General features: G+C 30.3%; 1 protein-coding gene across 2 annotated transcripts; it reads right to left on the minus strand.

Moving 5' to 3' along the window:
* Positions 1-10589: 10589 nt before the first annotated feature.
* Positions 10590-16653, minus strand: LOC110655309 (heat shock factor protein HSF8). 2 transcript variants are annotated; one of them, XR_002494954.2, is made up of 3 exons: positions 16089-16653; positions 12364-13667; positions 10590-10889 (listed from the first exon to the last, which is right to left on the minus strand). XR_002494954.2 is itself a non-coding variant. In XM_021811564.2 (3 exons), exons 1-2 carry the CDS (start codon positions 16404-16406, stop codon positions 12417-12419), a joined length of 1569 nt encoding a protein of 522 aa, XP_021667256.2. In that variant the 5' UTR covers positions 16407-16652; the 3' UTR covers positions 10590-10889; positions 12377-12416. The 2 variants fall into 2 exon arrangements, 1 of the variants encoding a protein (XP_021667256.2); XM_021811564.2 differs by having other exon boundaries at positions 12377-13667; positions 16089-16652.
* Between the last annotated feature and the right edge of the window lie 329 nt (positions 16654-16982).

Below are 16982 nucleotides of genomic sequence, written 5' to 3' on the forward strand. Positions count from 1 at the left end.
ACAAATTAAAATACTCTTGCGAAAAAAAAAAACCATTTAATCAAGTCAATATTGAAGCTTACCTAAGTTATCTTATTTGTTTAATGAGTCATTAATTGATTATTTTAGTTATGGTCATTATATTATGCCACTCACATTTCGTTTAGTGACCCAATTGTCTAATATTCTAGTTAGTTATTGGCCATTTAGGTAAAAATCAAAATTGGAGCTAATCTCAAATATTAAATTAATATTTTAATTAATATTTTCCAAATTAGTTAAGCCAATTTAATTGGACCAATGAACATAAAAAAATTATTTTAAATACCAATTTGTTATCTTAATTAGGTCTAATAATTGAACCATTAAATTTAATACATTAGCTCATGATAACGATAAAATTGGTCCAATTATTAAACCTAATTAAGAAAACAAATTGGTATTTAAAATAATTTTTTTTATGTTCATTGTTTCAATTAGGTTGGCTCAACTAATTAGGAAAATATTAATTAAATTGGTTTAAAATAAAAAGGTTGTTAAACAAAATGGCTCGTATATCAATTTTCTTAATAAACTTAATGGGTAATATTGACCCATTTAAATACCATTGATTAAATTGCGTATTTAATTAGTATTGGCCACAACTAAGTCTACATAAAATTGGTCCAAATTATCAATGTATATTAAAAAATTTCAACACTTAAAAATTTTATATCATCTAAATAATATTCTAATTGTTATATCCCCATATATCTAAATCTTGATTTAGATAATAACACTTACAAATATTGACCACATTACGTTGGCTATTTTAGGCCAATAAATAATATTGGACTGTCACTCGTTAATTTAAAATATTTAAATAATCTAAATGTAAAGTTTAATTAATGGTTCACATTTAAATTTTAAAATTTTTTAATAATTTAATATTAAAATTCTAAATTAGTAATTTTTATTTTAATTTAAAATTTTTTTTTATTAACCCAATTAATTGTTATTAGCCTAAACGTTATTTTTTTATTGGGTTAATTAATTTGTCTTTATGTATTTGGATTAAAAAAAATCTTTATCATATTTTTTTTAAATTAATAAAACATTTTACAGGCTCATTAAATATTTTAATTTTTAAAGATTAATTTTTATTAATTAAATTTAATTGAATTAGTTACTGATTTTTTAAAATTTATTTTTAAATAATAAAAATAATTTTAAAGATAATTTTTTATTAGCCTATAAAATTGTGGAAAATTATTAAATATTGTCATAAAAATTAATATTTTACCATTGGTCAATATTTCTATTGTCCCTTGTAGCAACCCAAGAGGGAAGGTAAATTGGATATTAATTAAAAAATTTGAATGACAAGTGGAAATTTATAAGTGAGATATACAAAGAGAATAAAGGAAAGAAAGAACACAATAGGTTTTATAGAGTTTCGGCTTTCCCAAGCCTATATCCTTTTCTCAAGGTCCTTCTTGAGAGTTAACTTCACTAAAATTCTTATTTGAGTGAATAATAAACCCTTTACAATCACTATAAAAGCAACCATTGCTCTTTTACAAATCTCTTTGGACTTAAAAGCAATTTAATGCTCTATCATACTTAAGTTACAATGGATGCTCACAACAACTTTAAACTAACTCTAAAATTATCAAGTTTTCAACAATCAATAATGGTAGCTCAAGTTTTAGAGAGAGAAAAGAGTAAAAAATCTCTTAAACACAATAAATTCTTAAAGAAATAGTTGTTATCTCTTCCTTCTAGTCATAAATGGTCTCTATTTATTGTTTTGGCAAAAAAATAACCGTTGGAGGTGCATTAAATGTAAATATAGCTGTTCAATCATCAAAAATCCTATTTTATCAAGTTGCAGAAACCTAGGTTCAACTGCCATAGTTCTTTACTTCAGCTGCCGAAGGTTTGGGAGGAAAAAAAAATCATTTGAATAGTAAACTTTGGCTGCTGAAGTTGTCACTTTTAGCTGTTGAATTGCTCTTTGGACAAAAAGGCTTAAAAGGACATGTAGGCTTTAGAAACTCATAACTTTTTTATCCAAGCTCGAATTTTCGATCCGTTTAAACTGTTGGAAAGCTAATTTGATAAATTTTTCAATGAAAACACTTTAAAAAACAAATTTGCATTTCTCAAAAAGGAAAATTTCATTTTACTCCCCCTTGGTCAAGAAAATATTGAAAACTCATAACTTTTTGACCCAAACTCAGATTTTCAATCTGTTTAAACCGTTGGAAAGCTAATTTGATAAACTTTTCAATGAAAATACTTTCAAAAATAAATTTTCATTTCTCAGAAGTGAAAATTTCATTTTAGTCTTCCTTGGTCAAGAAAAAGTTAAAAATAGAGACACTAACAAATTTAGAAAAACCTATACTTGAGCCAACATAGCCAATCATTTGAGACTCACAAGATAAAAGAAAAAATTTACATTATAGTATCTCCTTGATCTTTGCTTCAATTTCTTACTCTCTTTCTATCTTGATTTGAAGCAATTTATCAATTTTAAACTTGGGAACACAAACACTTTCAATGTAGATTAGTAGCACACTAATTATTTATTATCATCAAAACATGGATTAAGACCTCTAGGTCCAAAAATCTTCCCCTTTTTGATGATGATAAATAATTAGTGGATAAGAAAAATTAAGCACAAGTAAAGTGTATGTTTTTCATAAATTCTGCCCCTTAATGTACCCCCCCCCCCCCCCTCCTTCAAAAATAATTTATGTCTCAACAATTAAAATTTGGAGTGCACATAAGGGAGGTTTTGACTCAATAAATGTAATGTCATAATGTCATGAGTCCTAGATGAATGATGATACAAAGATATAACAATCCAATTGATTAGAAAGCATCATATAAATATACCAAAAATATGTATTCCATTAAAAAGCATGTATAAAGCATAGAATTCGGAATTATACATCCACTATCTACATATCTCCCCCTTTTGGCATCATGAAAAATATACTTCAAAGGGAAGAGCCAATTGTAGGATCGAGCGCTTACCACCATGCCAAAAGCTTAAGCTAAGCATCATTCAAAATTATTTTAGTAGTGAGAGAGTCAACACATATCAAATAGTATGGTCAATTTAGTAAGCATAACATTATCAAGGTAACAAACCAATTGGTGAATTTATAAGCATTTTAAAGAGCAAACATAATAATATGCACATAACAATGTCAATGTCCAAGAAATAATTTAACATGACCAATCGTGAAAGATATTTTCAAACCAACCAACTATTTAAAAAATATATATTTAACCTTAGCAACTGTAAAACCAATTGTGAAGATATAGAAACACATGGCAATGTATGAAGATTAGAATAACACTTCATATAATGGCAAACTTAAAAGATGCATTTCCAAGACAAGGCATAACTTACTTGATTTGAATCCTAACATGAGTATAATTATATTGTTTAGACACTCAAACCACATATATAGTGTATGCTCATTCTAGAACCAGAGAACAAAAGCAAATATAACATATGTGATCACATGAAGCATGTTGAAATTTGATAAAAATATAAATTCAAGTATCGTTTTATGCATACTAAAAACTATTCACAAGAATATCTCAAAAAGAACTACAAAGTAGCAGTACATATTTCCATAATACAAATTTAGTAATTTCATGTGAATAGGACTTGTAAACCATCATGGAGTCTATTTAAAGCAACAATAGTGGCAAACAACCTTCTTAGGACAATCAAAGAGAATAATCTAAATTAATGAGAAATAGTATTATGATCATGTGACAACCAAAATAGAAAATCATTATTCTATTTATGTAAATAGTAAATCACAATATACAACATCATAAAGCAAGCATAGGCATGAACCAATAAGTAAAGAGAAATCTAACTCACAACAAGTAAGACTAATGACTTAAATTAGGCAAATTCTCAACATTAGACTTCAGAATCCATGATGCCATAAACATATATATATACACATATACTCAGCTGCTAACAATTAATATTGAGCTTATCTAAACTCAAGAATAATCAGCAAACATAATCTAGGATAGAGATAAAATAAGAAATGTAAACACTTACACGAAAAGAAGGAAAAATAAAAAAAAAGGGGAGTTTGGGTTTTTTTTTTTTTAAGAAAAAAAAAGCTAGGTTCGACAGCCAGAAAGAAGACCTTTGGTTGTTGCTTTGGCTAGTGCCCAATTTTTAAAAAATTTTGAAAGTTCGACAGCCGAAACAAGGTCTTTCGACTGCCTAAAGTTCCTCTGCCTGAAAGTGAAAAAGGCTTAAGGTATTTCGACTAATAACTTTGACTGCCAAACTTACTACTGCCTAAACTTTTAAAAATATACTTTCAAGCCCATTACTATCGCTAAAACCTTCTCCTTTTTGAACAATTAAAGCTGCTTATCCATAAAAATTTTAAAACATTGAGACAAACTTAAAAACACCAACAATACTTCAATTCAACAAGAATTTTCAAAAAGAATAGACACATTCAATCATCACAATTTCAAGCATCAAAGTTATCAAGAATGCCTAATTCTCCCTTAATAAAATTAAACCTATCTTCACATAATAGTTTTTTAAAAATATAAGCTAATTGGCGATTAGTATTAACAAACTCAAGAATAACATCACCATTCAACACATTATCACGTATAAAATGATGTCTAATGTCTATATCCTTAGTTCTAGAATACTGTATGGGGTTCTTGGTCAAATTGATTGCACTTATGTTATCACATTTAATAGGAATGTGATCAAAAGACACTTTGAAATCCCTTAATTATTGTTTGATCCAAAGAATTTGGCTACAATAAAGACCTGCAGCCATATATTCGACTTCAACTGTGAAAAATGTAACCGAGTTTTGTTTCTTGCTACATCAAGAAACTAAAGAGTGTCCTAGGAGTTGACAAGTACCTGAGGTACTCTTCCTATCAAGGATGCTTCTAGCAAAGTCAGTATCCAAGTAGGAACACAAATCAAAAGATGCATTTTTAGGATACCATAGACCTAAATGCAATGTACCATTCAAATATTTAAGAATCTGTTTAACAGCATGCAAATGAGACTCTTTAGGATGTGCTTGAAAATGTGCACATAAACATATGAAAAATATAATATCCGGTCTATTAGGCGTGAGGTATAAGAGACTATCGATCATACCTCTATAGAGCTTTTTATTAACCGGTTTTCCTTTTTCATCCTTATTAAGTTAGGTGTTCGTGCTCATTGGAGTTCTACTTAGCTTGCTATTCTCCATCCCAAACCTCTTGATCAACTCTTTAGTTATACATAGCTTGGTTGATAAAGATGCTATCCTTATCTTGCTTGATTTGAAGCTTAAGGAAGAACTTGAGTTCTCCCATCATACTCATCTCAAACTCACTCTTCATGCTGTTAGCAAACTCTTCACACAAACACTAATTAGTAGCACCAAATATAATATCATCAACATATATTTGCACTATAAGGACGTCATTTTTGTGATTTTTAACAAAAAGAGTAGCATCAACCTTTCCTTTTGAAAAATCATTTTGTAAAAGAAAGTTATTAAGCCTTTCATACCAAGCTCTAGAAGCTTGTTTCAAATCATACAAAGCTTTAGTCAATTTTAAAACATGGTTTAGAAGCTCATGATTTTCAAAACTAGGAGGTTGCTCAATATAAAACTCCTCATTAATAAAACCATTTAGAAAAGCACTTTTAACATCCATTTGAAAAAGTTTAAAATTCATGTATGAGGCACATGCAAGAAAAATTGTAATGACTTCTAATCTAGCTACGGGGGCAAAAGTTTCATTATAGTCAATGCCCTCCTCTTGGTTATAGCCTTTGGCTACTAACCTAGCCTTATTCCTAGTTATATTTCCATCCTCATCTAACTTATTTCTAAACACCCATTTGATGCCTATGGATGGATGGTTTTTAGGCCTAGGAACTAAAGTCCAAACCTTATTCCTTTCAAATTGGTTGAGTTTCTCTTGCATTGCAAGTACCCAACTCTCATCATTAATGGCGTCATCTATGCTCTTAGGTTCTATTTGAGAAAAAAAATGCAAGGTTATTACATATATTTCTAAGAGAGGATCTAGTTGTTACCCATTTTGATGTATCACCAATGATTAAGTCCTTAGGATGATCCTTCTTAAAGGTTCAATCTTTAGGTAGATCTTGTTGAACTCTTTAATGAGGAACTAGTTGACCTTGTTGCTCTTGAAGCTCAACTTCATCATCTCCCAAATCCTTCAGGGGGTCTTCTTTGAGTTGATCTTGATTTTCACTAGATTGAGGATCTTCAAGAGTTAACTCTTCAAAATTACTTGCAATGTCATCATCACAAGAAATATCATTTATAAGATCAAAGGGGTTACTTCATCAAATACAACGTGCATTGAACTTCGGCTGCCGAAAGTCCCACGTTCGGCTACCAAAGTGCTCTTTGGATAAAAAGAGTACTTAAGATTTAAAAACTCAAAAAACCATCATTTAAAGATTTAACTTTAACTGTCAAAGTTTCTACTTTTGGCTGCCACAGTGCCCTTTGGATAAAAAGGCTCAAAAGGACACTTAAGCTTTAAAAACTCATAACTTTTTTATTCGAACTTGAATGTTCGATCCGTTTAAACAATTAGAAAGCTAATTTAATAAACTTCTCGATGAAAATACTTTCAAAAATAAATTTGTATTTCTCAAAAGTAAAAATTTCATTTTACTCTCCCTTGGTCAAGAAAAAGTTGAAAACTCATAATTTTTTGACCCGAACTCGGATTTTCAATCCGTTTAAATCTTTGGAAAGCTAATTTTATAAATTTTTTAATGAAAATACTTTCAAAAAAAAATTTGCATTTCTCAAAAGTGAAAATTTCATTTTAGTTCTCTTGGTCAAGAAAAAGTTAAAAATAGAGACACTAACAAATTTAGAGAAATATAGACTTGAGCTAGCATGACCAACTATTTGAGATTCACAAGATAAAAGAAAAAATTTACATTGTAGTATCTCATTGATCTTTGCTTTAATTTTTTACTATTTTTCAATCTTGATTTGAAGCAATTTCTCAATGTTGAACTTTGAACCTACAGTCTTAACACAATTATTTATTATCATCAAAACATGGATTAAAACCTCTAAGTCCAACAATATCAATTAAATTTGACTTTGCCCATGTATCTGATGACCTAAATATTAGTGATATTTACTTAACAATTTTAGGTTTAATTTAAAATTTTTTTAAATTACTAAAATATTAGCCTATTTAAATATGTCTCATTAAATTGAACTAATTATTAGTTTTAAATATGGCTTCCATTGACCATATTAATTTTTAAATAAAAAATTTTTAAATAAAAAATTTTTAAATTATTAGAACATTAACCTATTAAATTTAATTATAATCTCTCATTATTATAATAACTAAATCTAATTAATTAAATTACTAGGCTATTAATTTACTAGAATTTTCAGTATGTTAAACAAATATACCATATACATTTTGTGCATGTGACCCCAATAATTAAAATTTTTCCATTAAAAAAAATAATCTTTTACTTATGTTTAAGTTATTAAATAATTGACCTAACTTAAAATTATTAAAATATGTTCCAATAATTCTTTACTATAATCAGCCCATATATTTTTAAATGAGTTAATTATATTGTCTTACTAATTAAATTAATTTCACGAATAATTAAAATTGTAAAGTATATGGGTCATAAAAAATTAATTAATGATTATTATAATATTTAAATATATGGGACCATATTTTAAAGCTATAAGTAACATAAGAATATTAATTGAATTAGTTTAACTTTTAATGACGACTAGCCCAATTAAAATTTTAAGATTATTTTTTTATTAATTCAATTAAATAAAAAAATTAATGAGACAATCATAAGCGTAGGAATTATTTAATTAGGCTCATATGTGACCCACATTTACAGTTAAACTTGGCCTACTCATTTTTTATTAAATTATTAAATTTTTTAAAAATACAACATTTTCTTAAATCTTTTTAATAAAAAAGTAATATTTAAAATATAGACTCAACTTAAAGAAGTGAGGTACATAAAAATTTCATTGGTACAATTGACTCATTAATCATTAAATTGAGCCATTATTTTCAAATTGATTTTAATTAACGGATATGACACTAATCTACATACTCATTAATTAGCTCAATTTTTTAAAATACCAATATTCTTTAAAATATAAAATTATTAATTTTTTTATTTAATTAAATTAATAAAAAAAACTTTTAAAGTATTAGAATATTTACTATTTTTTAAAATATAATTACTAATTAATAAAAATTAATTTATAAATTAATTAGTTTAATTAACCAAATAAAATTTTTTAAATTTATTACTAATTTAGAATTTGAATATTAAAACATTAATATTGACAGTTATTACTCACCGAGGTGTTAAAAACAAGTTAAATAATGTTACCCACATTATAAGCCCATATTAATGAGTACATATAAATGTTGAAACACCATTTAGTACTACCATAAATAAGCTTCATATTTTTATATTAATAGTGATTAATTTAATTTTTTAAATATCAGTGGCCTCTATTTTTATGGTATGTGAGTTTTTTTTATATGCCAATTAGCTGTTAAATTAAAATATTAATTTATGTTAAACAATTAGCTTCTCAGAATGTTAGGTCACTAATTTTTTATTTGATAACATTAATAATTTATTCTAGAATATTAGTAATAAATTGGGCCAAAATTCTCAAAAGAAAATTTTCCAAAAATATTTATTTTTTGCCCAAAAAAAATATTTTTAGAAAAAAAAAATCCTAAATTTTTTAATAAATTTCTAATATAAATTTTTTATTATTGAAAATTTCCTCACTGAAAATGTATAAAATCATATTATTATATAAAATTTCTTATTCAAATAATTTTTTAGGATTAAGGATCAATATTAGATTTGAACTTTGGCCAAAAATTCAATTTGGGCTTTAACTTTTTTTTTTTTTTTTCCTTAGTTCAATTAGGATCTTCAACTTTGTAAATTTGACCAATGGACATAAATTGACACATTTGAGGCACGTGATATCAATTTCCATTAATTTTTATCAATCATAAGAACATGCAATCATAAAAATAATGAAACATTAACATATTCAATTATTTAAGAAAAAAAATCTTGAGAAAATATTTTTTTTATAAAAAAAAATTAAAATTAAGGCTCTGCTTATTTTGCGTAAAATATTTTTTATACTTTTTAGAGTTAATAGTATTTAAAAAATAAGTTAATGATCAAAGGGAAATTTAAGTTATTGTTAAGGAAAATAACTTTTTTTTTAAAGAAAAAATTATTTTCTTGATTTTGATAATTTTATTACAATAATGTGGTATAAATTTTAACTGTCCCTGAATTTACACGATTATAACATACCGTCTCTCAACTTAAAAATATAACATACAGTAAAATCCATCTGACTTTCAATCACTGATTTTCTAACTAAACGTTGGCATAGACAAATCCAACATGATACTTAGTTAGTATTCTCTTTCCTCTCTCATGCCACATGTAGTAATACCATCCTTTAACTTTACTAGTCGTAATTCCGTTGTCGTTCAATTTTGTTATTTATAACACTATTATATTTCAACTTTGTCATTTACAATATCACTGTTCAACTTTTTTAACACTAAAAACTAATTAATAATAATTTTTTTCAATAGTATGCTAATTTAATAAAAAATGTAAAAAAGTTAAACTTATTAACAATAGTTTAAAAAATATTAAAAAAATTAATAAAAAATTAATTATATTACTCAATAGACAATATATCTATATTGAATAAGATAATGAGAATATAGTTTTAACCTGCAATATCAACCGTGTGCTCTACCATTTTTTTTGGTTAAAGGGTTACCATCTCTTTTACAAAGTAAACCCCACCACAGGCTGACTCAAACTGTAAATTGAATTGAAACCGGCCATAATTAACAATTCTGATTTAAGAATCGGCCAAAGCCGGAGTATGGTGAGCTACTATGGTCCCCCTTTCTTGCACCTGATTCAGAACTAGCCTGATTTAAAAAATTTATTTTCTTTTCTTTTCTTTATACAATTTATGCAAAAAATTTATATAATTTGTGCAAAGAATCTATTTTAGTATTTAAAATATGAGTTAATAGTTATATATAAACACGTCTTTTGCCTTCAATTTATAATAAGTTTATATTTGAATTAATTTAATTATTTAAAAAAATGATGTCTTCAAAATTTATTATAATTTAATAATACCATGAATTAAACCGAAACCAAATTAAAATCGTTTCAAACCAAAATTAGTCCTAACTGTGAGACCGGCCAAACCAACGGTTCGAGCCCAGAACCCAAATGGGACCAGGAGGTGGCCAAGTCTACTCCAAGGTGTAGTTTTCCACTTCTTCAGTTACATCTTGCGGACAAATTGCTGGAGTTTTCAGTTACATCTTGCAGACAAATTGCTGTAGTTTTTATATAGAGAAAGAAATTAGGTTTTTGCAGGATAGCAAACTAATTTTATTTGCACATAACAACTATTATCTTAAATAATTGAAATTGCTATTCAAACTATATTGCTAAATGAAATCTAAGATGCCTATCAACAAAAGTATTAAATTAATACGATGAATAAAATAAGAGATAACTGCATTTTGTGCACTTAAACCTTATAATCCTATATAGAACAACTTTTACAAACAAATAAAAGCAGAATTGAAAATTTTGTGGTCAGGAAAACCAGAATTGACTGCACAAACATACAGTGGTTGCAACAGCATTCTGCAGAAACACGTTCAAGCATACGATGGACCAATGCATTCGTCAACCACATCCAATAGGTTAGGGTTCTTCTAGGCTGCAGCCACTCGCCTTCTATCGTTTAGTTGTTTATTAACTGCAAAAATGAAAATAATAAATATAAATAAATCTCATTCCTTGTGCACAAACTCTATCAAGATTGCAAACAGGCAAAAGATGAAAAAGGATAACTAAACAATGAAAGTGCTTTCTCAAGACTTGCATACTCATGATTCAAACATGTCTATTAAGTCACCAAAGTGAAGGGCATGCCAAAAGAAAACAACAACAACAACTAAGGCTTAATCCCGAAATAGTTGGAGCTGGCGATCGCCAAAAGAGAAAAAAAAAAACAGAAAACATTACAATGATTGCCAGTAGGCAACCAAATCTTAAGCCCAGATATTACAACGTGAGCTTCAATGTCCATAAGCTAACCCTTCAGCAAGTTCTTATGAACAAAACAAAAATGCAGTGGCAAACCAAGCACAAGGTCTTAAAAGAGTCATGCACAAAACATTTACCCCCAACCAACCAAATGACTCGATCATTGTTCAATCATTGTTGTCAAACGAGTGCCTCATCTCCAAGTTCTCCCAAGCCTACAGTCATGCACCTTAGGGCCTGAAGGGTTTCCCTTTTTTCTAAATAATAATAATAATAATAATAATAATAATAATAATAATAATAATAATGATGATGATGATGATAACCTTTCCTAGTTGGTGTTCGTACTTTAAGCCATCTTAATATTGGCTTTGCGTTTGACCATTAAATGGTACTAGCATTTAAATAGAATAGGTAGAATTCCATAGAATCAACTTTCACAAGGTCAACGTCACAATATGATTTGGTGTTCCAATTCTAAATTGAAGCCACCTCTCCCTTCTAGTAAAGTTTATTGTCCTCAGCAATGGCTAATGCAAGTGCTTCTGGGTTCAGGGATATCATGTTAGAAATTATAGACAAGGAACTAATTTAGAGAAGATGAAGAAACATTGCTTAGTGGCAGTCGCTTCTTTATCTTCCTATTCCTTTTCTTTTTTCTCTTTTCTTTTGGTCAGGTCACAGCAAACTCAAACAAGTCAAGATCAAGTGAGATCAACCCAAACAATTCTCTTCAAGTTTGCATGTTGAGTTAAAAAAATTGCCACCTCTAAACTGTAGTGTAGGTATGACTTGTGTCAAACTAGTTTTAGTAGTATACATGAATTATGAATTTCAATTTTTTTTTCTATTAAGTATTTTCCACACTTTACTGATGGGCACCTCACATTCCTATTAAGTGTGTGCTTGCACCTACAACCTAAATGTAGCTTGCACTTATAAAAACCAGGAGCAAGAGAAAAAAAAAATCAAAGAGAAAACCAAATCAGAACTAAAAACCAAACCCAGCAAAAAAAATATTAACCAAATAGGTCTATTTGGTTCCTAGTTGATTTTGAAATTATGAAGGGTAACTTACAAAAACCCCCCAACCTTAAGCAGAATTTAAAGGTACAAAAGTTATCAAGTGTTTTTCCAATGGCTGAAGAAAGACGAACATTAGATTTTAAAGGTTAAAAATTTACCAAGGTGTTTTACCTAGGGCAGAGTGCAAGAAGTGTACATTCTGTAAACAAGATCAAAGCATTTTAGCATCTGACGTGAGAAGTCCCATCTGCTCCGTAAGCTGATCCACGTGCTGAGTTTTGTCCCACCCATTGTCCATTGACTGCACATCATTTTCATTTGTTTGACCATCCATGGAGCTTGATTCAATATCCTCAGGTACTGGGCTTTGCACAAGTTCATCCCAGAAGCTAGAATTTTCAAGCAATATATCAATATCAGGATCTGGGGAAACATTTCCAATTCCTATTGGAGTGAGATCCATAAATCCATCATTGACAGCCTCAGGCTCCATATAAACTTCGCCAGGAATATCAACAATACCTTCTGGCACCATTTCTGGTATCTGAGAAAGTGTAGGCATAACTACATCTGACTGAGGAATAGAAATAGTGGGTGCCTCTTGTGATCCAACCAGAACACTTATATCTGGAAACTGTGCTGTTATCTTTTCAGAACTAGGAATGCATGGAGTGGATTTTATTTCTGATACAGAATCTGCAGGGTCATGCCCTGATAACCCTGAGACTGGTGGTACATAGGTTGAATGCCCTGTAGTTGGTGGGACCTCTTGAAGAGTCACTCCTGATATACGGCTTGAAGGGCTCCCACTCTCCATTCCGCTGGATGATGGTGAGCCACCGCCAGCTAGGAAATCTTCAAGACCATTGTTATAAGATTCCATCCTGGAAGAAGCATCCATTTTCATGATTTGCCTCAGCATGGCTTTTGCTGCCTCATTCATCAGAGGCTTGTACTTCACAATCTGGCCATCAGGAGCACCAGAATTCTCATTCTCAGAAATACCATCTTGTTTGAGCCTTCGTTTTTTGTTTGCTTCTGTTATGCGCCTATTGCTTTCATTTTGCTGCTGTACAAACTGAGCCAAGAAGCCAGGGCTCTGCATAGCCTTTGCCAGGAAAGACATCATCTGTTGCTGCCGTTGTTCCATCCCTTGAAGTCGCTGTACCATGGTTTGCAATTGGCCATCAGTAGCCTGTTGCTGCTGCCTCAGCCTAACAAGTTCTTGCATAAGGACATTCTTATCCCTCTTAAGCCTCTCAACCTCTTCCTCCAGCCCAAATTTCCCAACCTCAACACAGGCACCAACAGATGAGCTTTGTCCCTGAGGTTGTTGAGCCTGCTGATGAGAATGCCCATGGGCAGGTTTTCGTCGACTAATACTCTTAAGTAGGTGCTTTTGACCCCTCAAGAATCCCTCATTAGCAAATTCCCAGCGGTCTGGATCAACTTTCCGGAAACCCTGTTTAGCAAATAGAGAGAGCAAAAACACTAAATAAAGCAAAAAAGCAAAACTTCAATGTAACTAAATAAATCACCAAGAGTTGTAAAAAAATTGCAATAATTACAGTTTCTAAATCATGAAATTTCAAAATGCCTGATCCACACTGAATCACTCCTCCATCCAAGATTGGAACTTTAAAAGCATAGGAAGAGAAAATCCCTCTGCTGTTGAAAACTTATTTTTACAATATCATATAGCAATTCATCAAAATGACCCAGTAAATAGGCCCTAACGCCCCTCACATATACAGGAAATAAATAAGGTTTGTTTCATTGTGTTTGCAGAATATGGGAGGTAAATATAAATTAGGATTGCGCATTTTTGGATTTTCACAAAAGTTAAGAGCAAGAGAGAATATTTCTCTTACTATGATTTTCATCTTTCATTCCTGCCTCCTCCAGATTATGTAACATGCTTCAATCAGTGTTGTCACCAGGCGCCTAGGCGAAATCCAGGCACCTCGCCTGGGAAGCCTCCAGGCGAGGACTTCAACCAGGCACTGCCTAGGCACCCAGGTGAGGCAAGGAAAGACAAGAAAAGGTGAGAAAATGAAACAAATTTAAAAAAAAAAAAAAAGTTGAGAGAGAACATGGCCACCTTCTCCTCTTTCTTTCTTTCTTTTTTTTTTTTGGTAAAATATTTCCATTATTTTTCTTCATTCTTCTCTTTTATCCCTCAAATTCTGAAATTCTTTTTGTGCTATCACTTTTTTTCTTAAACCAGTATTACTTGAAATTCTGCATGTATTCTATATTTTTTTTGTCAAAATTCTGTCACATTTTTGTTATTCCAACCAAGTATGTTTATTGTTCCTTTTCTTGTTTTTATTACTCCTTATTAGAAGAGTCGTGAAGTTCTTTGGATTTCATTGTTCTTATACTCAGTTAGTGGAAATAAAAGAATTTTTTCATTCTTCTCTTTCATTGATCTATGATTTAAATTCGTAACTCCATCAAATACACTGCCCATCCCAAATTCTTTTACCCATCTTGAATATTATTTTTTAAGGAAGCATTCAAAACATTCAGTGAATATTATTTTTCTAAAATTTACATACTACAATCTATTTGAGTACTCTATTATAATAATCTAGTCTATTCTAGTATTTACAAGTTACCATTCTAATCTATTATAGTTTTCTTAACTCTTATGATAAAATTTCTTTTATTTCCTTTTTTTTTATATGGTTAGGATCAAAACAAATAGCTGAAAAATCTATAGCATCATCACACACAAACAATAAAAAGGATCCAACATGAAAACATAGATGACTGCTTTTGATCTTGAAGCTTAAAACATATAATATATTATGAAATATGAATATGAAATTTCACAATTTATTGATTGTATAATATATTAGAGTTTTTTACATTGTATATTTAATTATTTATTATTTAGAATGAATTAGTGCCTCACGTTGCTCGGGTGAGAGCCTAGGCAAACACCTAGGGCCTCATGCGATGGAGGACCTTCTCGCCTTAAGGGCGCCTTGCGCTTTTGACAACACTGGCTTCAATGCCTCTTATATTTTTCCTATTCTCCACACTCAGTCAAAAGGAGGTGTTTCGTTGACAGTTAAAATTGCCTAGTTTCCAACCTCAAAACTGTAACATTAAAGCTCACATCTAAATGGCATTATCATTCACATAACCACATCATCAATAAAAAGAAAAAACGACACTCCCTAAAGCATAGAAATAAGATCTCCTTCTCTCTAATTCTCAAGTAAATACTTTTATTGCAAAGAATGTACACCAACTTGAGTGTGTCACCTTTAGATTTCTGGCTACTATAGTACTATTCAAATTACTATCTTCTCTTCCTCTCCCCAAGTTTCCAAACTCTGAAAATAAAATTCTTCTTTCTTCTCTCAATATCCTGAAAGACCAAACAATGGAGTTTCCCATGGTATTGCAAATCTAATCCACAAATCAAGTAAAGTACAGTTCCCAGAAATTGTCAATGCTAGAGCCTATGCAACAATCAATATAAGCATTCAACAATGGCTCCTCCAAACCCACTTCTCCAAATCACCTCATATAACATACCATAGACAGCCTCTTTCCTTCCCCAACAACAGAAATGAAATTTTATGACAATCCAAAATTTAATGCTATAAAGTAGACCGCAACTCTTCCAAAACTACCTTGCAAAATCAGCAAAACAAACGCTATCCAAAACAAACATAACTATAAGCAAACTCCAAACATAATTCCTCATCTCCATATGCAAATCAACCATAACTAAAACAAATTCAAACTTAAGCACATTAACTAACAAACCAACTCAAATGAAGTAAACAAAAGAAAAAAAAAAAAAAAAACACAAGCAAAAGCAACGCAAATCATGAGAAGAAAAAGAAACAAAAATAATCCATACATAGGTGTTGAGCTGCCTAACGAAACTGGAGAAATTGTTGTGCTTGAAGTACTTGGGTAGGAGGTCGCGCGCGAATTCTGGCGGGTTCCAAACTACGAAGCTATTGTTCGTCGGACTCCAGGAAACGATCGCGTCCGTCGCGGGGTCGTTCACCATGTCGTAAGTCTTGCTTAGAAAAGGTGGTGGTGCATTTGCCTGCGTCGAAATTGGCACCGGCGCAGAAGGAGCTCGTGGACCACCACTGCCAGAGCCGCTAGTTGAAGCATCCCCACTACCTCCACCACCACCTCCTCCTCCGTTGCTGATTGTTCCATCCATCTTGTGATTCTATATATACTACAATTATCAGTAAAATAATTATTTATGGATACAAAAAAATTAGGGTTTTGTAAGGAGAGACATTGGTGAGGGCATAAACCCTAGATTGCAGAAGCAGAATTAGATATTTTAGAGAGAGAAAGTGGGATAGAGAGACCGAAAAGAGAGAACAGAGCTGTACGGTCACGGGAGATAGAAGGTAATATGATAAAAGAAACGGGATTTAACTTGGGGGACGCGACGGAGGTAAACAGGCACGAGCCGGTCGCTTCCCATTTTGGGAGGTGTTTTAAATTACTTATCTACCAATGCCCATGCTTCCTTCGGCCCCACACAGGTTTTTTGTTATTTAATGGATGAATTACAAACTATTCCTTGTATTTTATCATAATTAATAATTTAATTTTTATATTTAAAAATTTATTATTTAATTTTTTTATTTTAATAAAATTAACTACTTTATACCTTTATTTTAAAAAATATGTTGATTAGTTACTGTATTTTTCTTTTTTTCACTCTAGCTCCTCTGTTTAGCTAAAATCAAATTCTTTAGTATTCAATATATTCAAAGAAAAA

The sequence above is a fragment of the Hevea brasiliensis genome, chromosome 16 (assembly GCF_030052815.1).
Source record: "Hevea brasiliensis isolate MT/VB/25A 57/8 chromosome 16, ASM3005281v1, whole genome shotgun sequence".
Lineage (NCBI taxonomy): Eukaryota > Viridiplantae > Streptophyta > Magnoliopsida > Malpighiales > Euphorbiaceae > Hevea > Hevea brasiliensis.

Excerpts from the sequence above, each read along its gene's own strand:
- LOC110655309 (XM_021811564.2), bottom strand. The coding sequence starts at position 16,406 with ATGGATGGAACAATCAGCAACGGAGGAGGAGGTGGTGGTGGAGGTAGT. Across the intron at positions 13,668-16,088 it reads TTAGGCAGCTCAACACCTAT|GGTTTCCGGAAAGTTGATCC; the intron begins GTATGGATTATT and ends TTTGCTAAACAG.